The 26,515-nt window shown below is 39.2% G+C and overlaps 2 protein-coding genes across 5 annotated transcripts; one reads left to right on the forward strand and one right to left on the reverse strand.

Annotated features, from left to right (window-relative positions):
- The first annotated feature begins 587 nt into the window (after nt 1–587).
- On the forward strand, nt 588–9,254 carry LOC147056527 (sodium channel and clathrin linker 1-like). Of its 3 annotated transcripts, XM_085911048.1 has the most exons (12): nt 588–853; nt 1,112–1,197; nt 1,328–1,505; nt 1,656–1,754; nt 3,754–3,852; nt 4,045–4,116; nt 4,224–4,298; nt 4,366–4,505; nt 4,612–4,804; nt 5,872–6,068; nt 6,371–6,447; nt 8,346–9,254. In XM_085911048.1, the coding sequence occupies exons 1-11, from the start codon at nt 800–802 to the stop codon at nt 6,444–6,446; spliced, it is 1,269 nt and encodes a 422-aa protein (XP_085767174.1). In that variant the 5' UTR covers nt 588–799; the 3' UTR covers nt 6,447; nt 8,346–9,254. The 3 variants fall into 3 exon arrangements, with proteins under 3 accessions (XP_085767174.1, XP_085767172.1, XP_085767173.1); XM_085911046.1 differs by having other exon boundaries at nt 1,112–1,505; XM_085911047.1 differs by having other exon boundaries at nt 588–711; nt 1,112–1,505.
- Nucleotides 7,985–26,457, reverse strand: LOC147056528 (integrin alpha-M). Of its 2 annotated transcripts, XM_085911042.1 has the most exons (30): nt 25,737–26,457; nt 25,066–25,183; nt 24,826–24,917; nt 24,363–24,445; nt 23,798–23,912; nt 23,572–23,702; nt 23,003–23,145; nt 21,982–22,138; nt 21,618–21,830; nt 20,898–21,015; nt 19,818–19,960; nt 19,440–19,586; nt 19,176–19,373; nt 18,414–18,544; nt 15,622–15,779; nt 13,612–13,778; nt 13,393–13,509; nt 13,250–13,320; nt 13,036–13,183; nt 12,839–12,937; nt 12,505–12,584; nt 12,342–12,419; nt 11,727–11,802; nt 11,368–11,475; nt 11,237–11,278; nt 11,038–11,163; nt 10,833–10,949; nt 10,679–10,744; nt 10,464–10,574; nt 7,985–10,391 (listed from the first exon to the last, which is right to left on the reverse strand). In XM_085911042.1, the coding sequence occupies exons 1-30, from the start codon at nt 25,828–25,830 to the stop codon at nt 10,206–10,208; spliced, it is 3,633 nt and encodes a 1,210-aa protein (XP_085767168.1). In that variant the 5' UTR covers nt 25,831–26,457; the 3' UTR covers nt 7,985–10,205. The 2 variants fall into 2 exon arrangements, with proteins under 2 accessions (XP_085767168.1, XP_085767169.1); XM_085911043.1 differs by lacking the exons at nt 24,826–24,917; nt 25,066–25,183; nt 25,737–26,457 and adding an exon at nt 23,997–24,044 and having other exon boundaries at nt 24,363–24,443.
- Between the last annotated feature and the right edge of the window lie 58 nt (nt 26,458–26,515).

Raw genomic sequence — 26,515 nt, forward strand, 5'->3', positions numbered from 1 at the left:
TATAAGGTGAGCAAGACATGGTCACCAGCCCATGCTTGTTTGTGTTGAGAGAAACATTTGGAACAACACGAAACAAATTGCAAGTTTCAAAACTATGGAGAAGAAGAAAAAAAACCTCAATACCCCAAAAATATATTTTTTTAAACTGCCTTCGAATATGATAAATGTTTTTAAGAGTAAAATGACTGTTTTAGCTATAAGGATGTCTAAATAAAAATACTGTAGTTTTCCAATTTTGTTTCATGACTAACCCGAAGGCTCACTCTTTTAAAACTTGAAAACGCAACGTGCATTTTGCCAGCAGGTGGTGCCATTTGTCTTGGAAATGACTTATTGCACGTTTCGTTGAATAAGTCCGTTAGCCCGCGTAAAATACACGACATTTGACACAGGCACTATCTTCCTGTATTCTCCTTTCAACGCAATGGCGACGTGGCTTTATGTGCCTTAACGATGACCTAATGAGCAGTGCTGTCATTACGTAAAACGTTTCATATACAATACTGTTATATATATATATATATATATATATATATATATATATATATATATATATGCATGGAGCGAGAGAGAGAGAGAGAGAGAGAGAGAGAGAGAGAGAGAGAGAGAGGGAGGGGGAGAGAGAGCTCTTGTTTACAGTATAAAAATAAGAAAGCAACACTTCAAAACTGCAATGTGGTTATGATTTACAATGTAGACCATTACTGAAAGGTACTTGTATTCACAAAAGCAAGGTTGCACTAATCGTCTGTCTTGCTGCAATAATTAAGAATATGATCTGAGAAGTGCCACATACAAAATGGATGGAATGACCGAACAACAGGAATGCGTTGAAGGGCAGATTAATAAAAGGGTGAATAAAGATACAGTATATATAAGTGTTCTTATACGACAGTAAATTGACTTAGTTCACTATTTGAATATTATACACTTGAGATCAAACTGATTTTGTTTCAAACTGAAGGAAAAAAATAATACAAATCTAATGACTTTTTCAAATACAACTGAAAATTAGAGTTGAGCACAATACTTATTTACAAGAAACTTGGTAACTATCAGCCACATATAATGTTCTATATTGTGACTTTCCAACTTTGAATTGAATTTTTAGGAGGAGGATGTAGCGGAGGCTCAGTGCCTTGAGGAAAGAAATCATGTCCAACCACTTCAGTCAGTCCTTAGACAGCAAGAAGCAAAGTAAGCATGTGACAAACTCTGCCTCGCCTGCAAATGATCTCTCGTACCAATTTCCCTCTTATGGATTAGGCAATCGGAAAACAGATGAATTAATTGGAGAGTTTAACATTGTTTATACATACCTGCCTAGAATAAATGATGAGTCAGGGAATGCTTTGGAGGAACAACCTGTCTTGAACACAAAGATCAGTACCCTCCAGGTCCCATGTGCTTCCCTTGACCACAACACGTGTGAGGTTGTGAACAAAGTCCACGGGTGTGTGCCGGTGGATGAGGCTTTGGCAGTCCAGAAGCATGATGTGGTTAAGGTCTGGATTGTCACTCTCTTACTTCAACATGTCTCTTTCAATTAACAAAACTTCGCACTTCAAAGTGGTCATGCATTTGGTTGATTTAGTTTGTGATTTGGAGTTCCTTTTCATCTTTTCTCATGTTCCTTTGTATGTCTGTCTTGTTAGGATATTGTGTCTACTTGTGTTCAGTTACCCGGTCCCTCGTGTTACCCAATCAGGTCCCTCCAACCCCTTGTGTGTGGTCCAGGTGTTCTTTGTTGTCTGGTCAGTGTTTTTGCATTTTGTCCAAATGTGTTGAGAAGTGATTCCTTTCTCAAAGCGCCGTATGCTCATTAGGGACATCTACTGGTCAATACCGTATTGGCCCGAATATAAGACGGTGTTTTTTTGCATTGAAATAAGACTGAAAAAGTGGGGGTCGTCTTACATTCGGGGTCTAGACATTACACCCATTCACAACGCTAGATGGCGCCAGATATCTTTAAAGCGAATGCCAAAATGAACCCCTGTCACGAAGAATTAAAATAGAAATAGCGGTAGCACGAAGAAGAAGATAAAATAGTGGTAAGAAAGAAGAGGGAAGAAAATAAAAGAAGAGATAACAGAAAATGGTAAAAACAGAAGCCATTCATTTACAAATGTGATTGCACTTTAGTTTACATATTTAAATGTACAGATATTAAGATGTGATAGACAGTTTTTGCATAATTTGAATGAGGCAAAATAACATGCTTTTTCTCTCGAATATATTCTGATAATCATTTGTTTCAGATGTACTGGAATTAGTTTCTGTCTAAAAATTACATTTGGTTTTCAAAAAGTCTTTTTTCAAACTTGAGTCTTGAAAAAGAGGGGGTCGTCTTATAATCAGGGTCGTCTTATATTCGGGCCGATACGGTAATACTGAAGTAGAAGTAACAATGCTTCAGTCTGAACATAAAACCAACCCAGTCTGCCATGTCACCCAAAACTGTACTCTCTGTGCATGCGGGGGTATTTAGTTATAGACAGGAATATTTATTTACCACACACATTGGGATGTTTTGTGTTTAAGAATTAGTGTGTTTCATGAAATGCAAAACAAGATGTGAGCGAGCCCCAGTTGTTAAATTCCCGACGCAGCAGCTGAATGTACACTACCATTCAAAAGTTTGGGGTCAATTAGAAATGTTCTTATTTTGAATATGAAATTGCTATTTTTTTCAACAAGGATAACAATAAACTAATCAGGAATACGCTCGATACATCGCTCACATTAATGTGGTAAATGACGATTCTAGCAACAAACGTCTAGTTATTACTGCAATATCTACATAGGTGAAAGAGGCCCATTTTTAGCAACCATGCCTCTAATGGTCCATTGTGTTTGCTAATTGTGTTTGTTGGAAGGCAAATGGATGATTAGAAAACCCTTGAAAACCCTTGTGCAATTATGTTAGTTTTCATGGAATACACTAAATTTCCTGGGTGACCCCAAACTTTTAAACTGTAGTGTAACAGTGCTTTTAACAGTAAGTGCGGAGTGGAAATAATGTGGTGCAAATATGGAATAAATTTAACATTATGTTTATGAGCAACCCTGAATAAATATGAGCTTCTAACATTACAAAAAATGAGCCTCGAATCCGCGATTAGGATTTGATTGACAGTCTTTTCAAAAGGTATACGTATATAAAAAATCCAATGAAAACATCAACTAAGTACATGAGCACTCAAATATTTTCTAATGGCCACTGTGACTTGTCAACTACCTTCAAGAAAATGACAAATTCCCCCAGCGTTACATATGAGGCAATGGTACATGGAAGGACCAGTCTGTCATCGGTCACATGATTTTTTTTCAAACCTGATACATGCTTCGATTCGGGGCTACATTTAGCATGCCCACTTTTCTTCAAGAATGCTCCAAAGCACCGCTTCATTTGTCCTATCATGAGTTCCAAGCTGCTTTCCAGAATTTTGTTTTTTGATTTTGGACTTTTGTTGTGTTTTGCATTTTGAATACCGAAGTACCTTATTCATGTATCTTTTTATTAAATTTGCCATATTTGCACTGCTTGTTTGCTTTCCTGCACTTGGGTCCCCAATCCTGCTACAACATTAACAAATTGAAAAAGTTGAAAAAGTTCAAAGTTGAAAAAGTTTTCCCTTCCTTTGAGCAATGATTGTGTGTGTGTGTGTGTGTGTGTGTGTGTGTGTGTGTGTGTGTGTGTGTGTGTGTGTGCGTGCGTGTGTGTTTATGTGTGTGTGTTTCCCCTTTCAGGCATTGGTTAAAGAGGGGCAGAAGACAATGGATCTGGAGAGCAAAGATAAGGCCATCCAACACTTAATCCAGGAAGCTGCTGTCCGCACCAGGAAGGAGGTACACGTGTATGGAAGAAATTGCATGTGTGCGTGTGTGTGTATGTGTGTGTTTATATATACATATATATATATATAAATATCAAATTATACCATATATATATATAAATATCAAATTATACCATATATATATATATATATATAATATGATATTTATTAACTGTGAGTGAACTATGACTTGTATATTTACCAGGTAGATAATGTGCGAGAGCAGTGCAACGTTGAACTCCTGCAAATGATAGAAGAGTTGTCCCATTTGCAAACGGTAAAACTCTTTGAGATTTAATTTGCTCTCATCTCAACCGGTGCTCCAGTCAGTGTACAACCTCTACACTGCTCTCTCTTGTTGTAACTCGCCTCAACTGTCTCCAGGAGTGTGAAATCAAAGACATTCAAATCGAGAGGTGCAAGCAAGACAAAAAAGCGGTTGAGAAGGAACTGGAGAAGGTACTTTGCATGAAATGGAAGTTGGAAGATTTTTTTGTGTGTATTTTACGGTTTGTGTTTCTTTCAGATGACAAAATACAGAACAGAGCAAGACCTTGAAAAGATCAATGCTCTTGAGCAGAGATGCCTAAATGCAGAGAGGATAAGAGACGACATGAGCGCCACTCTGCAAAATGCTCAAAGCAAAGTAAAAAAGTTTGAAATTGAGTGAGTGAGTGTTTTTTAAATTTTTAGTTAATTGTTACAGCTTGCTTCAAGCTACATGACACCAAGTCAGCCACAGGTAGCGGTTATCCTTTTCTCCCATCTACAGCAACAATGAAGAGCTCTTGCGCAGTCAGGAGGAAATACATCGTCTGCAAAGCAGTTTGGCTGCAGCTCGGAAGGACTTTGACCTTATCAGTGAGCAGCGACTCCAGCTGCAACAGGAGAACATGCAACTCCGCAGGGAGATTGATGAACTTCAGAGAAGAACCTTGCTGAATCAAAACAAGACCAAAAATCTGGTAAATTGTTGTTAGTTTTTAAAGGAAAGCGAAATAAAACAACACAAAGTACAATGGAGCCTCGGTTTTCGACCACAATCCGTTCCAGAAGTGAATCGTTCAAATTGCGAATTATGTTTTCCCATTACAAATAATGTAAAAAAATGTAATCTGTTCCAAGCAAAAAAAACCACCTTTTTAGAGCATTTTTTCATTTGCGCATTTTTGCCCGATTGAGCGACTGCATTGTACCGAATTTCGTCCGACATTCGAAGCAAAAATATCTCGAATTCTTTGTTCGAATACCGATTTGTTCGAGAACCGGGACGTTCAAAAACCGAGGGTCCACTGTACAATAAATTGAATCATTAACTAGAGCAGAACATTTCTCTGCTATCAAACATGTCTACAGAATGTGCTGAATGGCCACGCCGCTTGAATGTAAGCTTTCAGTCAAATACTACTGCTATGACCTGGAAAAAAAATGTGTCTGCCCGTGCCTAAATCCAATACAACAAAATTGCTTTACACCACGAGTTACACCTGCTTTTACCGAGGCTAAAATTGAGTCTACTTGTAGTTCCCAAATTTGCAGATGTGCTCGCGAGCACGGCAAGTACCCCAAGTCAGACAGCACATCTACCAAATTAACAAATTACTGCTGGACCAGTCCATTGCCCTAGCAAGAAAATGACCATGTGCCTGTTTTTTTACATTCTGGTACCAACTTGTAGGATGAATCTGGGATAAGTTGGATCATATGCTGTGTGATTACATTTCTTTTACAGTTGCCGCATAAATTGCTGCTCTGATTCTGTTCATTATTTTCCCTGATGTTGGAATAATGTTTATAGATTATTTTCATTCTTTGATATTCTTATGCATGTGTGCAACTAATTTCCCTAATGCAAGACTAACACTATAATAAAGGCTCTGCTGTGTTATGTTAATTTATTTCTTTTGGATTACTACTTATTCAGAATTCACAGCCAGTTCATAAACCAACACATTAAAAAAAAGTTATTGCAACCTTTTTCCATTTGAATATAATTTTTGTTATTTCTTTTTGTTCTGCTGCCCATTCCCAGATAATGCAGATGGAGCAAGAGTTCAAGTTGAAGGAGCAGACATTCAACGCACAAATACTGATGCTGGAGGAGAGAAGCCGTAATTTACAGGCTGAGAGGATGCATCTCCTCGCAGCACAGCAGAGAAGTATTCAACGCTCAAAGGATGAGGCAACAAACATTACAAAGGCCTTTGAAGCCAGAATTCAACATCTCACGTAAGAACTGAACAAGATATGGAAGTCATTTAATGAATAATTTCTTGGTTAGAGGATCAGAAGGTCACGTGTTCGGCCACATCATTACTACTTGTGATAAGATGAACTTTTATACAAACCAGTGAGAGTTTTCTTCTGTCCTTCTATTCAATGCGTCCTTTAAGATTGTGGACATGATTGAGAAATGCAATTAAATTCATAGGGAATAAATCCATTAAACAATATTGACAAATTCAGACACAAAATCAATGTTGAATTATGTGCAGTTGATTTACCTGTGATTATGTCATTCTACATTTTAGGACACAGATGAATGAACACAAACTGCGATTACGTGAGCTAGAACTACAGCTCAGAAATAACCAAGACACTGAATGAGGTTTGAGCAACACACAAATAAAACTGTTCATCTGCAATGGACTCTCGCAAGGCATGGTGGCCTTAACTTCTGGTCAGCATGTAAAAGCATATAATAAGCTGTGATTGGTTGTGACCTGAGACAGGCAACCTGCGATGTCATGGTCAGGCCACAGCGAGAGGTAAAATGGATAAAAACATATTTTGCCTGTCTAATTCATATTCCACAAACCAAGCAACCAGAACACTGTGTTCTGATTTGTTTAATTGTACAGAACATTATTACAAAGAACATCTGGGGGTTGACTTTCCCTTTGAACACTTATAACGTAAGAGGCCACCCGTGCTTAGTATCTCAATGATACAGTGGAACCCCAGAAGTTGACCACGTCAGTAGTTGACATATTTTTCGGTTTTCGACGCAAAATGTCTGTGTTTGCCTCTGATCTCGAACAACATTTTGTAATCCGACGTTAGTTGACGTTGTTTAAACCATTGTGACGTCTCACTGTGGTCGTGTGCGGTTCGCTTCCGGAAAGCTGCACCCGCCAGACCACAAGATCACGGGGGTGCACGCTGAAGATTTGAGTTCACGCGATAACAACTGTAAAAAGAGAGCTGCTTTATATTATATTGAAGAGGCTGGGTCATGAATATTTTTAAGAGCAAGCTTTAATGCGAGAGGGTATGGATCAAAATCACGTGGGGATGGGTTAAATGCAAAGGACAAATTTCACTACACCCAGATGTGTGTGTGACGATGATCATTGGGACTTTAACTTTACATTTGTCACACGGTAATTGTAAACAAAAGCCATCCTTTCATTCACATCGAATCGCTTCTGGGACATTATTTCCTGGGCTAATGCTCTTCTACCATGGATAAGTATGTTATGTGTTTAAAAAGTCCCCAAAAGTTCCAATGATCATCGTCACACACACATCTGGGTGTGGTGAAATTTGTCCTCTGCATTTAACCCATCCCCATGTGATTTTGATCCATCCCCTGGGGGAGAGGGGAGCAGCGAGCAGCAGTGGTGCCGCGCACGGGAATCATTTGGTGATCTAACCTCCCAACTCCAACCCTTAATGCTGAGTGCCAAGCAGGGAGGCAATGGATTCATAGTTTTTGGTATGACCCAGCCGGGCTTTGAACCCACGACCATCCAGTCTCAGGGCGGACACTCTACTACTAGGCCACTGAGCTGTTATAGCTAAATAGTGTTATTTTGTCTTTTTGATTTATTTTGAGATCAGTATTTGTCTTAGATGTCTGATATGTCGCTGCATTTGGACCACGTAAGGCTGTGCTCCAAGCTTTTGCTACACAGTATTTTCATTGTTTTTGTGGTTTTATGTACTGTTTTAGACAAAATTAGACAAATTGCTTCGGAACACGATGACTCTGCTTCTTGACGATCCTTCTGGAACGAATTAGCGTTGAGATCCGGGGTTCTACTGTATACCTATTTATTGTGAAACTATATGCATGTGATCTGAATTCGTCGTGATGACAGTTATTATTTTGCCGACAGCGGTCAGTTTTGACATCCCAACAAATCAATGAATTTGAAGCAGCATAATGAAGATTTTTGACTGATATTTTTTTAATTCTTGTGTGGTTACTATTTTTCACCTTTTTGCTGTCAAACTGGAATTTAAGATCTGTTATTTTGACATTGAGTGTAAATTTCCACACAACAGTTCATCCACTATTCTTCACTTAACAAGGTCAATTCTGTAGGCGCAGTAGTCTAACTCAGTGTTTGTCAACCACTGTGCCGCGGCACACTAGTGTGCCGTGAGTGACCGTCAGGTGTGCCGTGGAAAATTATCCAATTTCACCTAATTGGTCTAAAAATATTTCTTGAAAACGAATTAACCAGGATATCAGCTCTGTGTTCATCCAAACATGCACAGGTTTCACATCAAGCGAGTAAAGAATACCCAGCAGAGGCTGTACTTCCTGAGACTGCTCGAGAAGTTCAACCTGCCGCGGGAGCTGCTGAAGACCTTCTACACTGCCATCATCCAGTCTGTCCTCTGCACCTCCATCACTGTCTGGTTTGGATCGGCCTCCAAACAAGACAAGCACAGACTGCAACGGACAATCAGGACTGCAGAAAAGATCATTGGAATCAACCTCCCATCTATCCAAGACTTGTACCTGTCCAGGACCAGGAAACGTGCAAGCAACATCTCTACAGATCCTTCTCACCCAGGTTACAGTCTGTTTGAACTATTCCCCTCCGGACGGCGTTACAGAGCTCTGTACGCCAAAACCAGCAGACACAGAGACAGCTTCTTCCCCCAGGCTGTTGCTCTGATGAACTCAAACCACTCTTAGAGTCTCAGAGTCATTGCTGTGCAATAACATCCTGCTCTCCACACCTTTTTGGATTGTCTACACTGTTTGTACTATGTGTCTTCTCTGCATCCATTGCAGCCTGGTCATCCTGGAAGAGGGACCCTCCCATCTGTGGTCTCTTCTCGAGGTTTCTCACTTCCTCTAGTCGGACATTTGAGTTTGTTCTTGCCCTCATGGGAGTTTAAGATCAGGGGATGGCTGAGAATATTGTCATTTGTCATTTTCACATGTCCTGAGTATTGTTAGTCACCTAAATGTGGAACAGAGACTGTGATGTAACGAAGTCAAATTCCTTGTTTGGCACGCTCAAACATGGCGAATAAATTCTTCTTGAATCTAAAATATATATGAGATTGACATTTTGTACATGCAACTTTTCATATTGTAACAGTGAAATCTTGCCCAAATATTATTGTACTTTAAGTGCACTTTTGATTTGAAAGAAGAAATATAAAAGATGATAAAAGACGTTTTTGAGTTGATTCCTATTCAAGAGACTTTGATAAGAATTACTATATTGTTAATATAGGTGGCTACGTCGTAACAGATTTTTGTTGGTGTGCCTCGAGATTTTTTCCAGTGAAACGGGGTGCCGTGAATGAAATAAGGTTGACAAACACTGGTCTAACTCATGTCCATACCTCCTTGGCTTCTCCAGTTCCACCTCCATAGGGGACACAGTGCACCCAAGTCTGCTGTGTGATGTAGGCTCTGATGTGTCCATGATATGCATTGACAGTTTCTCAGTTGGACATATCAAACACACATGTATATATCGAAAATCCACAGCCGTCACCTCAGTTCATTCTCAGATAGCCAACAATTCATACCAACTCTTGCCCTTTCTGTCACTACATGGGAGCATGGGACAATGGATGAGCTTGTACATTCAACTAGGCAGCTTTGCACTAACCACTCACTGAGCCTTGGAATTCCTCAGTTGCAGCTTAATGAATCCAATAGGACTAAAACGGCTGTTATCATTTGCAAATATCATTTTGGACAGAATACCAACATTTTTTTAAATAAGAAAATTCAAATTCTATGTGTACCAACATGAGGTCTAGTGCTTTCAATAATTGCCTATACAGTACATACAATGATTACTGGAAAATTGCATCACTCGTGTCATCCGGGGTTATATAGATCTGCTGCTCTATCCATTGGCTAAAAGGCAAGTCATGTGCTCAGCAGAACCACATTTCATCCTGGCGCTGAGGGAAAAAAAACTTTAACCAGCAAAAAACATCCAGACACGTCAACTCAACCAATAAGAAACACCACGTAAAATAGTAAATTAATCACGCCAAATTATGTTAGTTGGACACTTCGATGACAGAATGTTTTCTTGACAGGGATTCATACAGGTATGTCCATGAGTTACTTGACTGTATTGGTCCAGCCATGGTCATTTATTCCGGTGCTGTCTCAGTGTCAGCCGGCGGGTTGCCTTCAAGAAGTGTTTTTTCTTCAGCAGGCACGTCATTTCCGGCCTGGCTGGTACAACCATTGTCCTGAGCGGCAGCTCCCATCTGAAGGCCAGCCTCTTCTTCCTGCTCTTGATAATACTGGACTGTTTTCCTCTTGAAACATCCCAGCTTTGTACACAAAACAAATGATGAGAAGAGGAATTTGAGTAGAATCCACCCACTGACATTCAGATCACTCACCTTGTACATGATGATGGTAACAAGAATCAAAAGCGAAAGTCCAAATCCAGTTCCCGTGAGTATTATGAATAGTTTATCAGGCGAAATGATGAACTCAACGTGAACTTCAGTCTGTTGACAGATGAAAAATGAAGTACATAGTATATGTATGTGATTTATGATGATGATTACTTGGTGGTATTTTTTGTGTGCAAAATATGTCCAGCAAAACATACCAATTTCTGTGTGGGGTTGTTCTCATTCCACATGGCATCTCTCTTTTCATGTGACAGTCCTTTAGTCTTTGCATCACAGTGTGACCATTTGAACATCATTAGCATAGCAGTAATGTCAAAAATGCTACCTGGAGCCAGATTGATGTGAACATACCTCTTGTTCATGAGAAGAATCGAGTACATATCGTTGGTGGTCGTAATCAATATGGATCATGCTTTTGAACTTAACCTCTCCGATGTCTCCAGTATATCTTTTCAGAAACGCCTTATTCTGCAAAGTGAGAGTTTTATCAGTTGCCAGATTAGCTACATGTGGCACAGTTTGTCTGTGTGAGTGCATGGAGGAAATTAGTACTTACCTGGGCACGCGCCTCAAGGTTGCTAAATTGTACATCTCCAGACAATCTAAACTCAGTGGACGATGCACTCTCCAGCATGACAGTGTCACACTCAATGATTTTGCAGTGTTTTTCTGGGGAACAATACTAAAAACGAAGAGAAATCAGTTTGAGTTAACATCATTTGTAAGTGGACAACTGCGAGATTTATTTGACTTACTTCAGAATTGATTGCAATCGTGTTTTTGCACTGACTTTTGTTCTTGAGAAAAAAAGATACAATTGAATAAAGACTCATGGAAATGTCAACATGCCAGACAGCTATCGGTTTTGTGGAACTATGAAAGTTACCTGATGTACAAAGACGTGATAATTTTCAAATTCAAAGTTGTATTGAAGTTGGGTTGGAAAGCTCAGAGACACATTCACAGGAAAGGCTTTCCAGCCAGGGTTATCTACCTGCCAAGAGTGAATGTGCATTTTTAACAAGGATGTGGAAATGGAGACTGGTATCCTAGCATGACAGCCTCTATGTGCTAAAAATACATTAAAAATGTAAGTTTAACCTCTCACCCGCACCTCTAAAGTGGTCGAGTTGCTAGTATGAAGTCATGGTAGTAAATATTAACCTCCGGAGTTAGCAGTACTTGTTGCCATAATCAACTCATGTTTAAATAGATGTCTACCTATAGTTAAATGATTGGTTTCACCTTATATATAATGAACATCTTTTTGGGGCCTGTGTCCTCTTCTGTGAAGTTCAGATAAGTGGTGGTGTCCTCTTTCCTAAAAAATCAACAACAAAAAACAATGCAGTAGGTATATAAAGGCGGATCCCAGGGTCTTTTGAGTGAACCATCAATCCATTTCCAGAACTGCTTATCCATTTGTTGTTTCGTTCTATTTGCTAGTTAGTGCGAAGCTAACTAGAGCATGTGTCTAGGCTTCTAGTTTTACACCGACTGATTTCACCCACTGCACAGTGCACATTTTATATTGAAATGTATTTTTTATATTTCACTTTTTTTCATTTATTAGTTTGATTCTCGACCCTTGTGTCATTACCCAGCTACTGCTGATTCCAAGGCCAGGTATAAAGGTTGGCCAGGTATAAAGGTTGGTATAAGGTTGCATCAGAAAGTACATCTGCGTTAAAAATTCCGTCACAAATCACGTGAGTGACTCGCTGACAAGTGACGAGCCAAAAGTCTCGACCCTTCCATTTACTGATTGTAAACATGGCTGGTTGAAAGAGACTATAAACTCTGTATGTATAGGAAAAGCATTAGTCTCACAAGGTGACAATCCTGTTAATAAGGACTTACACTGTTATTGCCATTTTTATTTCATATTGTACTGGAAGCATCTTGGTCAGGTTAGACATGGTGGAGTTGTTATTATCACTGAGAATACAAAACAGGCAGACATTTTTAAAGAGTCAGAAAATATTCAAACATGAGTAAAACCATAGCAAAGACATCTACCTACCTTTTCGCAACCACACTAATTGCAATAGTGTCATTCCATTGATAATTGGTGAAGATTTGGAAAGAGCTCTGAAATGTTGCCTTCACATGCAGATAAAAAGAATGATGTTAGACAAGCAGAAAGAAACAGTTCAATAAAAGAAATTCCAAGTGCATCTTCAAGTGAGTTTAAGTGCGGCTTTATGGCTAAATCATTTGCCATTTTTCCAATCGTATTATGAAACAAATGTATCAGGATACTTGTGGTTTTTTGGGCCCACGGACATTTTGTTGGACATGTGGTTCAATTTTGCTCGCTCGTATGTCATGAGGTTGTGTGCTTAAGTTGAACTCACGGTTGATCTGCTGCGATACACAGGAAGGCTGATTCCACATATTGTTTTGTCAAATACGTCTTCCAGATCATCGCAGTTGTGGGCTGTTCGTCTTGTGGCCTGTCATTGTTTTAAATGTATGATATTCATAATAATATATTCAAATTTGTGTTTTGTGATCAATATTTTTTTGGCAGTCATACAATTCTTTGAATCACCTGTGTAAGAATCTGAGACATCCTGGAGTAGGAGAGGCCTGGGGGGTAGTGCATAGTCAAGCTGGTGTTGTATGAGTCATCACCATGATTAGCTATTGTAATGGACATGTTAAAGTAAGTATCTTCAGCCACCAGTAATGTTGGAGTCCTAAAGGATACAGCATATATTTTAAATGTATGAATATGCTGTGCTGCACTTGCAAGATATACTTACAAGAAGTTGAAGTCCACTTCAATTTCAGCAATACAGGTGTCATTCTTTTTACACTGTCTTTCAAAAGGAACCTACATGGATAGTTTGAAATGATCAGAACATACCAAAATGAAAATATACATCAGTGATGTCACAGCTGCTACCTCGACCACAGCTTGTGTTTTGCCATCTGCGTTGAGGACAACATCTGCATGCTGACTGTCCACCTGAGAGAAGTTTAATTTGATGCTGAGAGGTGACAGTGTGTCTTTCACACATTTCTAGGAGGGGAAAAGTACAACTGAGACATACTTAGTGGACCAGAAATGCTCTCTTGTAAGTATTTTTAGAACACAGGAGTAATTGCATGAAATCATCCATACTGGCATGTAGATGAGGTACAGGAAGCATTTGTGTTGCTCCACCAATTCATAGCTGAAAGTAAGACTTCTTGATTTCCTGTCACTCTGACTGAAGAAACCTCGATGTGATTGTCTCATTGGATCCACATCAAGCATGTATGAAATGTTTAGTCCTAACTTTGTGGACCCTGCAGACACAAGTTTTAGGATTACAGTGCATGCACAAAGTATTCACAGTGCTTTACTTTATTTTGCCAAATTTCATGCTAAGCCTCATTCCAAATTGATTGATGATTGGTTGATTGAAGATTTGTTTTCCTCAAAATGTTCTATGCAACCTCACAAGTCTCAATACAATATTCTGATTAATATTGTGTTTGCGGAATATAAATCCACCCTTTTTGAAACATCTTAAAGGGCGGTCATTTTGACTCAAAAGTCAAAGTCCCAATGATCAGCGTCACACACACATCTGGGTGTGGTGAAATTTGTCCTCTGCATTTTACCCATCCCGTGTGATTTTGATCCATACCCTGGGGGGAGAGGGGAGCAGTGAGCAGCAGCGCCACGCTCAGGAATCATTTCGAGATCTAATCTCCCAAATCCAACCCTTAATGCTGAGTGCCAAGCAGGGAGGCAATGGGTCCCATTTTATAGTCTTTGGTATGACCCGGCCAGGGTTTGATCCCACAACCTTCCAGTCTCAGGGCGGACACTCTACCACTAGGCCACTGAGCTGGTCAGAACTGAAATCTCTCGACAGAAAATCACATAGCTGTTGCCTGGTCTCAACCAATCGCGACTCCCCAGTTGTCTGAATTTAGTCATGTGATGTTTGCAAGTTGAGCTGTGATTGGTCATTAACTGAGCCTGTACCTGTACCAAAATGCACTACTAACTTAAATGACTTTATTGTATGCATGGCCTTATGATCTACTTTAAAGAATACCAAGTTGCAGAGTTACAACTGTAGTACATATTGAGCGTGATGTTTAATATTGTGGTTACCACATCAAACAGTAAAACATATGAGGAACAGCTCTCATGATGCAGCACAGTTCCACACTACTGCAAACTACAACTACAAGAATGATGATTACTACTACTACTACTATTACTCCTACTCTCTGACAGGGTCAATCCAATTGAACAATGTTACCCTTGTGGCAAATTATGTGATGCATCTGTTGTATTTTGCTGTGTGCTCATAATGTTGTGCCTGCTCTGTGAATAATGACCATACATAACTCAGTCAAGTGGAGCCCTCCACCAAGGCAAGCGACCAAAAAAAAAAAAAGGTGGCGTACCATAATCATCTTTGCCTACTCAAATGTTGATTAGTTAGCAAGCTACTTCTCAAATCATGGAAGTCAACAAACAGATAGACACTGCCATTCTTATCAGGGAACTTGTTATATTAATGCTGCATTCATGTGAACAATATATCCCTGCCAACAACTCTGTCCTGAAACTCACCAAATCTAAAATGTGGAATATATACGTGGAAAATAGTTCTATACTTTTATATGACCCTGGTAAGTTTATCTGCCCTTCTATTTACTATTTGTTTACAATCTCAAAATGACCGCTGTGAAATTTGGTACAGTAATTAAAACCACAAAGCTTATGCTGGAATTTTGCATTTTTTAATTTAATGGGTCATCATTTTGGGCGGCTCGGTGACGCACTGGCTAGTACGTCCGCCTCACAGTTAGGAGGGTGCGGGTTCGATTCCACCTCCGGCCTTCCCTGTGTGGAGTCTGCATGTTCTCCCCGTGTCTGTGTGGGTTTTCTCTGGGCACTGCGGTTTTCTCCCTCATCCCCCAAAAACATGCTTGGTGGGCCAATTGAGCACTCCAAATTTCCCCTACGGGTGAGTGCGGATGTTTTTTTGTCTCTGTGTGCCCTGCAACCGGTTCAGGGTGTCCCCCGCCTACTGCCTGTTGACAGCTGGGATAGGCTCCAGCACACCAGCGACCCCCGTGGGGATAAAGCGGTACAGAGGATGGATGGATGGGTCATCATTCTTACCTGCTTTACTCTTTGTTGTTTCTACTATTCCAAAGCAGACTGTTAAGTTAACCATGGGTAAAATCGTGCCTGTGTTCGTCGAGCAGTCAAATTGGTCAATGCTAATTTCCTTTGGCTGAAAAGACAGACGAGCTATAACATTAACAATGGGCCTGGACCTGGAATAAACAGGAAGGGGGGGGGGGGGGAGATTTTACTTACTTAGTACAGTACTACTGCATACTTATTGGGTACTTATTGAGTACTTTTATTGAGGATAGAAACAGTGTTCAGGTTCTGAAACAGTGATGTGCGGTGAGTTTCACGATTGATGAGCCACTATTCTTCTGGAGTCGGATTTGAAAATGTCCAAAATAGAAGATTAGGCTATATTTCTTTTATTCTATACAAATATGACAATTTAATTTTTCAACATCAATATTTGTTTTAGAAGCTTTTAATTATGCTTCAATCAATTTTACTCTGTTCAACAATTTGATAGAAAAAAACAATCTAAATTAACCTTCATTAACTTAAGTTCATTGTTGTAGGTGGTGATGTTTTTGATTTTTGCTTATCTCTATCTCTGAAATTAAAAAAAGCATTTCGTCTTACTTTTAAAGTGAATGTATGAAAGCCTGATTATAAAATTACTCACATGACTGGTATTAGATCAGCTTTTCTGCTGTTTGTAACAAATCAATTCATGTCGAAATTGTTAAAGAATTTTAAGAGTTATCGTCAATTTATCAATTGTATTATTTAGTCTATATTTATATTTATATTGTAGTGTATTTTTGCCTGCATGTCTCTCTGTATGTTGCCCTCACAAGGCCGGGGTCAAGCACCAGGTCAAGCACAGGCCTATTTGTGCTGGATAGGGAGGTTTAGTTTCAGTAATGTATAGGTACGACTGAATATAGAATGGCCAGTTGTCCGTGACCAGAAAAGAACCGAGTAGATGGCCTTTTAGGGACAACAAACGGCAAGTATACTGAGCCTCAAACTGCAGTTATTATTAAAAGCGATGAGATCATGAGTCTCGCCAGGTATAAGAGATCTTGTCTTTTGGGCGTGAGAAAACTTCTTCCGACATCGGTTGAATAAAATATTTTTCCAATCAGCCGTGTGTCACTGATGTATTCCTTCTCTGAGCCAGCCATCTTCCACCAAGTGTTTTTTTTTTGAGACCAGCGGAGCAACGAAGACAATTCACCACAATATATATATATATATAGATATATGTTATATATTATATACCATAATTTTTGGACTACAAGTCACGGTTTTTGTCATAGATTGGGCGACTTATACTCAGGAGCGACTTATATGTGATTTTTTCGCAAATTTTCAAAATTCAAAAATCCGCAATGTAGTGAAACCGCGAAAAACGAACCGCGATGTAGCAAGGGATTACTGTCATTTGAACTGCAAGTTACGTCCATGCCACGCAGCGGTTGTTTACATAAAGGCCAAAGGATTCGATCACGGGATGACGAAGATGACAAAGGGCCCCACGTACTACCGGCATCATTAGCGACTTTGTTTGTAAGTGACACGGAGGACGAAGAGTTTGAAAGATTTAATGATTTGGAGTGACACAGAAGGTTTGAAAAAATATTATGGATTTACGCACGCCCGATCCTTCTCGACGGGAGCTCTCTTTCACCTCCGTGGATGGAAGTCGGGGGCCGGCGCTCGGCCAGGTGGCTGTCCGGGAACGGTGGATGGGGCTCGGACATGGCTTTTACGCACGCCCGGTCCAATTTATGGAGCTCTCTTCCACCTCCGTGGCTGGAAGTTCAGTAGTTGTTGGCTCGTTGAATTCTTGTTTTGTTAAATAAAGAGACGTTTACCAAACCCACGTCTTTCCTGGTACTTTGTTAACGCTACAATATAGTTATATACTAGATCTGTGCGGCGTGCGTGCGCGGCGTTGTTGACATGAAGGAGGAGGAATTTGATCGATGAATTTAATGATTTGGAGTGACACAGATGGTTTGATAATATTGTTGTAATATGATAGTTATTTGAAATATACTTTATATATCGTTATATGGGTCTGTGGAATAATTAGAAATGCAACTTACAACGGGTCCGACATCAGCATACGCGGCATTGTTTACATAAAGCACGATCGATGGATTTAATGAATTGGAGTGACACAGATGGTTTGATAAACGTGTTATTTATGTAATACTTACTTGAATAACTGAATGTTACGTCAGGCCCGTTCTCAGCTCCTCGTTTGTGTATATGTCACGTTAGCATACCGTATCGTTTAGCCTGTTGTTGCTGGTCTGTTTTTGGTATTGGATTTTGACAAATAAATTTGCCCCAAAAGTGCGACTTATACTCCGGTGCGACTTATATATGTTTTATTTTCACTTTATTGTGCATTTTATGGCTGGTGCGACTTATACTCCGGAGCGACTTATAGTCCGAAAATTACGGTCATTTTATATTTTTTATTCAAATATATTATTCATTTATTAGTTATCATGAAGTTATCATTAATTTATGGCAGCACGGTGGAACAGTGGTTAGCATGTTTGCCTCAGTTCAAAGGGTTTGACTCTGGCACCGGCCTTTTCACAAAGCTATCCTACTGCTCAATTGACACATGGGTGTTGCAATTTGACTAATCGAATGAGTTGCCAGACGCCAGCGATATGTACTGTATATACCGTACAATACTGTCTATGGAGGAATTATATCAGGAAAAACTATCACCATTTCAACTGATGATTGGCAGAATAATAACAGGTTGCCCATATACAGGTCTTCACAGTATCAGAATATGATATTCATACCTTAAGACAACAGCTGCTCCGTAGGACCCAACAACAATGTCTGGTAGAGCATCATCTCCGAGGTCAATGTTTCCGTTTATGGCCTGCCCAAAGAATCTCATCCCGTGTTTTATTTCACGCCCTAAGATTCTCTGAAATGGGAGATACATTTCTGGTATGTATTAATACTGCAAATTCATTGGCCAGGAACATAGACATTCAATACAATAGCTGTATCAATGATTCCATCTTTCCAAAGATAATGCAAAATTTTAATGATACTCAAAGCAGTTTTAATTTAAAAAAAAAAAAGGTTTTTATTGTGGTTTTAGTTTGCAGTGTTGTATATGCTCAATGTCCATCCATCCATTTTCTGTACCGCTTGTCTCCACAGGGGTCAGGAGCCTATCCTAGCAGTTATACACCAACTGGTTGCCAGCCAATCACAGGCCATTAGGGTCAATCTGTTCACATAAAGTATGATGCAGTGTGTTTCTATCCTACAGCTAACTCCAAGGATGATAATTAACACACTGCTCTCAATATAGTGCCTGCTTTCTATATTGCTGTTGTCACAGCGAACAGTATATTGATCTGTTTTGGACTTCTGCAAGTGTACCTATTCGTACCTCCAGTCAAGGGATGGTTTAAAACAGCAACTCTTAATAACAAAGGGATGGTGCAGATAACTGTTTCAGACAGGAAGTTGCAGCAGTTGTCTGACTTGTATTAACCAGAGACAGTCTCTTCAAGTTACAGTGTTATACAAACAGTATGTCTCACCTGACTATAAACACTGCGTATCCCTTGGTGTCTGTCACCAAAGTAGATGTACACTGCCCCCGCATTAGCATCCTCAAGAGGAGCCCCAACTGCAACATCTCGCAGCCCGTCCCCATTCAGATCTGCAAGACTGGCTATGCTGGTACCAAATCTCCCCTTGGACGGTTGGGCTACATTTATTTCACTTTTTACCAGCATCTGGAGAAAGCAACCTTTTAAGCATATTCATCGATTCATTAGTTCTTAATTCGCATTCCAGCCCACCTCATCAGTTAGCGTGTAGACGTAGATCTGTCCCTCAGACTTCTTCTGAGGGTGGTAAAACAGTGGTGCTCCCACCAGGAGAAAATCACTGCTACCGTCCGAGTCCACGTCTACAGTGCAAAGGTCTGCCCCAAAGTAGGAACCAATCTGCATGGACATTTTGGAAAACAAATATTTGTCTGTTACTTTAAAAAAACCCCTGAAAAAGCAGCGGGTGTTTTGAAAGACGAATATTTCTCTAAGTTCTTTTCTGTAGCTACGAATTACTCTCTTGTCATTTTGAATTTAAATTTTTTTTTTTCTAAAGTCGAATTATAAAATGACTTTTTTATGCATAATACTTGACTACATACAATAAATTCCGTAAATTTCACTAACCTGCTCCCCGTTTATTCGTTGGCTTACATTCCAGCTGTTCCCGTTGCGCGCGAAAAGTACGATTTGGCCTACATGCTCAAATCTTGGTGCACCTGTGAAATATAGTGGAACCCCATTCACCTGTCCTACAGAAACTGAGTATCCTGCAAGAAAATACACATTACAGGTTATACATTACTCGAATGTTGAATGCAATAAATATGACTACTCTTAGTCAGGTTATAAGTGCTTTTATTTTTTTTAATCTGCTAATGTTGTTACAGGGAAGTTGGACATGGGTGAGAACATGGATTTGTGCGTGTTTGCCACTTCATCTGCTACCTTACGCATCATTAATTAAGGAAGGGAATGTATAACCATTATCTTTTTTATTTGACTATGCAGCTCTTTATTTATACATTCATGTACGACAATTACGGGTGTTGTAAAAAACGGAGAATCAAGCTTCTGGCTCCTCACGGCAATGCAAGCAATTTATATTTCACAGGTCATCAATGGGTGTTGGATTTGATTGTTCTTGAGTTTTAATTTTTGTATGACAGTTGGGAATTTTAACATGTACTGTTCATTCAAACCTTTAACAATTGTTTTATTGTGACAGTTTGGCCCTTAAAATAGAAGCTACAGTGTTTATTTGTTTTCTTCTGCTTATCCAGTTCAGGGTCATGGAAGAGCTGGGCAAGGTACATACATGTATATAATATGACTGAAGCTCACATGGTCACTCAAACTTCCCAAAAGTGTGAACCTTTGGGCCGTTTATTATTCCATTATCTTAACATGCAGGATTTTGGACTTTGGAATGAGTACCTGGAGAAAAGCCCGAGCAGAGTCAAACCCAGAACCTCTTGACTGTGATATACTAGATGCAGAACCACATATGCCAGGAGCATTTCATTTGATGTGTCCGTGGAGGGTTAAGAATCACAAGGTCAAGGGATGTTGACTTGGATTGTGACTATATGAAGGTTTCACTACAAAAAGGATCCAAGGGATTTTCAACCTCCACATGGACGCTGTCGTGTCGAACTAGTATAGCCTATACCGCACTAGCATAAAGGATAAAGAAAGAACCATTACCCATGTAAGAGTCCATCTGCATTTGCGGATCTTCAATCGCTGTCTCTATTTGATCTTGACGTTCGTACAGAGCACCACGCCAGCTGTTTGATCCCACTGAACCCAGAATCAAGGTGTCCTGTAATGGGGAATCACAACATTACATTTTATCACCATTATCATAATTGAATGGTAAAATGAAAATCTCTGGTGGGACTACAAGAATTACTGGCACTGTGTTAGAATGACAATTAGATAAGCTTCAGGCTAAAGTGTGAAAAGTGAAGTGAGCCAAGCCAACATTTTCTTTATAATAATGTGTTCTAGGACCCCCAATAATCAAAACTTAGTGATGAATGTTGCGTTTGTGTGGAATGTGAATCAAGCATAAAATTTCACCTGTTCTTCTCCATCTCAGGAGGTTGCCATTGTGCCTCGTACAGCTCCTTGCCAGTGACTGAAAATGACATTAAAGTATGTCAGGGCTTACCAGGTTCCTGGGTTTGGTCACGTGACATTCACAAGCTGCGTCCTTAGGCACTATGATGTCATTCTCAGTCACCAGCATATCTGTCAGTACAATTCAAAATAGTCGACCCCTGAGATGGAGTAGATTTTTCTACTTAATTGATATTCCACAAACACAATATGAAACAGAACTTTTTAGACAAGTGTGCTTGCATAGAACATATTCTCAAAGAAAACTTTGACTTGACTTCCCCATTGATAGAGGTCGCTTACCTTGTAGAATGCAGCACTGAATCCCCTCTGTGACATTTCATTGGTCATGTCTTGGGCCCGAGCCACTTTGTTGTCTCCTTCTATGTTAAAGATGTGTTCTTGAAACTTTTCCAGTAATCCTGTGAGCCCTTCATAATTCTCAATTTTATAAGCATATTTGTCCTTTGGGTCTGAGGCAATAGCCTTCACTTTCTCTAGACTTTTAATTTTGACCTGAAACCACAGCAAAAACAAAGAACATATTTCTATATTCATCTTGACTCAACGCAACTTGTCCAATTTGAATTCAAATTTAGTATGGGAGTTGTTCAACCAAACAATACATGTTTACACTGTTCTCAACAAGAAACAGAAGTTCTCTGACCCCAATGACAAATCGAATGATACGTTTTTCAGTATAAGCGTTGATAACGTAATTTGCGTCTTCATTTTCGTCACTTGGATCTCCATCTGTGATCAGGACCATAACTTTGATTGCATCGGATGAGGCTCCAGCATGTTTATTTTCAAAGAGGTTTGTCCTGTTGGGGGGAAAAATGTACAAATTGTGTTTCTGTTCATAATTCCCAAAAGAACAGTACATATGACCTGCATGTACTGTATGTTAAATTGCGATAAGAAATTTTCTTTTGTTTCTTTCGATTTAGCGCTTCAGTTTTCCCACATTGTATTGCCTCATTCCAAAAGGGAACAATATATTTTCCAATTTCTTCACTCAACACCCCATAATAACAATGTGAAGAAGACTTTATTTTTTGCTTATTTACTAAGATAAGTAAATGAATAAAACATTTCCACATATTCGCAGCTTTTGCTCAATATTTTTTTGGTGTATCTTTTTGAAGATGATGCTCAGACCCCTAAGGAAAAAAATCCTAGCTCCGCCAGTGTTCCAGACATGTTTGCCCAGATTCAACTATGATGGCTAAGCGACTCAAGGACATTCACAGAGTTCTCCTGAAGCCACTCCTTTGTCATTATCCTGTTGGGAGGTGAACCTTCACACCGGTCTGAGGTCCTGAGCACCCTGGAGCAGGTTTTTTGTATACTACTACATTCGCTTTTTCCTTAATCATGACTACTCCCAGTTCCTAACACTGAAAAACAATCTCACAGTAAATTGTTGCCATTGCCATGCTTCACTATGGGGATGATATTGGTCAGGTTGCCTGGTTTCCTCTAAGCATGACACCTGGCATTCACGCCAAAGAGTTCAATCTTTGTCTCATGCAAAAAAATAAAAAGACCCACAACTCACATCTGACATACCAGGTCCTTTCATATCTACCTATTTTTCAAGGTGAAATGAACCTAGTCATATTATTACACTACAGTGGTTCCTAGGATTGGTTGAAAATTGTAAGGAATGTCTTCATATTACTTACAATACAAATCTGAGGGCTTGGTGAGTGTTGGTGAGGCTCTCCAAATGAGGTTCCTCTCGAAGTTTTTTTTCTGCATTTCCATTTTGGTAGTCAATAAAATCAAAGACTGTTCTGTAAGTTGTGGCAAACTGAACTGCTGCAAACTGAAAAAATATACAATGAGTTTACATGTTAAATACAGTGGAGGCTCTGAAGTCAAACTACTCAAACATTGTACAACACGGAGTTCAAACAAAATGTTCTGGACACATATACCCCAATAAGTGCCAATAAGTATTCCCACACTTGCTCTGCGGGCAACTCCAGAGTGGAAGAGAGTCCAACCCCTCTCAAGGGGACTGGGTAAGGGTAAATGGTACACATTCATTTTAGTCATCATGGAAGCCATACTTTGTCTGGTTCCTAACTCAGAACCTGTTTGCCCAGCCAGAGATATCTTTATATCTATAAGGTGGCTGCTTCACCTCATTTTAAATTTGTTTTAAAATCAGGACAACTTTGATGGGGACCAGTGTCACAGAACAGATTGTGTTTGTCTTTGAATCTTCCACTGTTGATGTGCCACTAACCTTGATAGAAGTGTTTTTGAGGCTCTTCATTATGTCCAATATGAAGTATTTATTCTTGTCAAAGTCCTTCTCATCCATGCTTGCTGACCCATCAAAGAGGAAGACGAGATCTACGGTCTTCTTTCTGCATTCTACAAGGAGAATACATTAATTCTGGAAAATCCTTTTGGACAAAATGACTTCGGCTTTTGAGTAGGAATGTTCAGAGATTTAACATTTCACTTACCTTGAAAAATCGGTTTAAAAGAGGTGATCTCCTGAAGATTCTCTGTCATTTTGAAGCAGACACTGTTCAGGTAGGAGTTGTCGTAACATTCATGAGCCACGTAAGGGCTGCAAACCTTCATGAGAGAATGGGTGACAAAGGTTGTATCAAAAAATTTGTGGCTAGATTACATTTTGAGCAGTAACAATTTGGTACACACTTTTAAAGAAACAGGAAGCCCAATGCGATGTTTGATGATTTACAGACACTGAAATGAGATACAAAATATTCTGTAAGCATGTGTGTCGCATCCTGACCCAGAAAGTAGCGACCACAGAGACCAGAAACTGTGGTAGGGTTTCTTGACACCATTTTTTACCCTTGATCTCTATTCAGTTAATGTCATTTTTCACAGAAAAAGCAAAGAACAGGTGTTATGACAAGACAAAAAACATAAAAGTGAACAATCACAAAGAAACAAACAGAAGAAAGATGCACGAAGCAAAAACATGATTATTTAGTGATGAAACAAAAGTGAAAATCGCATGGCATGAATATGGCAATAAATCATTTTAGGTTTTCTTACAGTGAACTGCGAGTGTATCGTGTCTTCAGCTATGGACAGTCCAAGGTGCTTGACTTGTAATTCTTTGTCTTCAAATGAGAGTCCTGTGATTATAGCATTTCAGTGGTACCATTATTATTATCTCTGACATGTGCACGTCTGAAGATGAGCGGCACCGTGAACAGGATTTTACAAAAATCATAGTGACCCCTCACCTCTTGACCATTACTATTACTACAAAATGGAACACATAGAATGAATAAAATGTGTGGATGTAATTCAGAATTTTCAGGTTGAGTCATTCCACATTTTGAAGAATTCTACTGGTACTACGTTCCTGTCAATGAAATACGTAGAATCTACGTATTTGCTGGTTCAATGATCTACGTCGTAGATCATTGAACCAGCAAGTAGTCTGCAAATATACAGACAGTCTCTTCGATGTGACTCCAAAGCATCATACAGTCTTCATCGCAAACTGTACCTTGTGGGTTGAAGCACTTTGTAGTTTGGCTATCATCTGGTTTGCATACTGCCCCAGATCCATTATTGTGAAGCGGTGCAGTGACAAGTATTCTGAGGATAAGAGAAACACTCATATGGATGAGTTAGATGTGATACTGGTGAAATATCTCTCAGAGACTGATGTATTTTAAATTACAAGCAAGGTCAATTGAACCACAAAAATACATGGAATAAACAGCAAAAGAAGAAACAAACGTACCCCTTATTGGAGCCAGATGCGAATTGAAGCACTTTGTACCCAAAGAAATCTTTTTGGTTGCCTTGGTAGACTTTGGGGTTTTTGGTGTCAATGTTGAATGTCAAAGACACAGGGAGTGCTACAGTTTGTGAGAAAAATAAAAGTCTGGCTCAAGGTTTTGAATATGACAAACTGCTCAAACGCGTATTACTTTATGTGTACATATATCTCTTGAAATTGTCTGGCCGAACTCCATTAAGACTCCATTAAGAATTGAAGTTGTGATTACAAACCTCAGTGATTTAATTGGCAAACATAGTTGCTCACTTCCATGAACAAGCTAACCAAATATAGGATGTTCCTTTTATGTCTCTTCAAGGAGCTCATAAATCTGTAACTATGTTTTTGCCTTATCAAAACTTTTAACAGAAAACCTTGACAAACAGTATGTAGTTATTAAAAATAACTACAATATGTAACTAGTGTACCATATAATTGCTTATATGTTTGATTAGTTTTACCGTATTCAAGTCAAAACATTTCTAGCTTCCTTTGCTTCTTTGAGCGTCTCGCAGAGTAACAAGTTTGAACATTCCAGATACACACAAAAATGTTATTTATCTCTGCATCTGTGTCCTTTGATTTATACATCAAAATTATCTTACTTGAAATTTAAAATCTAGATAACTTACCAACAGTCCACATGAAGAGGAAGAGGCAAAGCTGAACACACATCTTTCTGGTTGCAGTTCTCCATACAAATGCAAGGTTCAGTGTGGGGCCCATGCAATGTTTCCGGCCTAAGGCGTTTCCTTTAACAGGTGGTTGTGACACTTCGTGTTGACTTCTTTCATTATCACTCACATAAAATGTTGTCAATATTTTATTTGTTATTTCTGTATTCAAGTCATTGCTGTATTCAAATCATATTTAAACTAATACTTTATTTGTTATTGATATATTCAAATCATATGTTATCTTGGTCAAATTTCTGTTTTCTTTTGTTTGTCTTTTTTCATGATTATGGTAGTATTGTAGGTAGTACTGTAGTAATGTAGATTGTGTGTCTGGCAGTGAAACCCTTGGTTGCAATCGGGAAGGGACTGGATAAGCAGAATTGCTTCAATCCTTGCTTTGTCTGTTCAACAAGTCATGTAAAAAAAAAAAAAAAGTTAAAAGAAGTTGTAATAAGTGTGTTGTACTTGTCAAAATAAACAAAATCAAATGAAAAAACATTAATCACTGCGATTAAGAGAGTAATAATAACTCTGCAAAGCCACCTTGTAATTGTAACATTTTGGTCTCTTTGGGAAAACTTTCACTTTCCACGTCTGTGACTTCTGGGTGTGAGAATCTCATCTTGTGAAATGTTCTTCCTCCTTTGCAATTTGAGAACTAGAAGAATTTGTCATGTGTGGGAGCCTGGCAGAAACAAAATGACTCCCCACTTTCTGTTTGCCCCCATAATCCA

The sequence above is a fragment of the Syngnathus leptorhynchus genome, chromosome 5 (assembly GCF_054491065.1).
Source record: "Syngnathus leptorhynchus isolate UIUO chromosome 5, UIUO_Slep, whole genome shotgun sequence".
In the NCBI taxonomy this organism is placed as follows: Eukaryota; Metazoa; Chordata; class Actinopteri; order Syngnathiformes; family Syngnathidae; genus Syngnathus; species Syngnathus leptorhynchus.

Excerpts from the sequence above, each read along its gene's own strand:
- LOC147056528 (XM_085911042.1), bottom strand. The coding sequence starts at position 25,830 with ATGGGCCCCACACTGAACCTTGCATTTGTATGGAGAACTGCAACCAGA. Across the intron at positions 19,961-20,897 it reads GCAGATGGACTCTTACATGG|GATACTCAGTTTCTGTAGGA; the intron begins GTAATGGTTCTT and ends ATTTTCTTGCAG. Across the intron at positions 11,803-12,341 it reads ATAAAAATGGCAATAACAGT|GAAAGAGGACACCACCACTT; the intron begins GTAAGTCCTTAT and ends TTGATTTTTTAG.
- LOC147056527 (XM_085911046.1), top strand. The coding sequence starts at position 1,155 with ATGTCCAACCACTTCAGTCAGTCCTTAGACAGCAAGAAGCAAAGTAAG. Across the intron at positions 1,506-1,655 it reads AGAAGCATGATGTGGTTAAG|GATATTGTGTCTACTTGTGT; the intron begins GTCTGGATTGTC and ends CTGTCTTGTTAG. Across the intron at positions 3,853-4,044 it reads CTGTCCGCACCAGGAAGGAG|GTAGATAATGTGCGAGAGCA; the intron begins GTACACGTGTAT and ends TATATTTACCAG.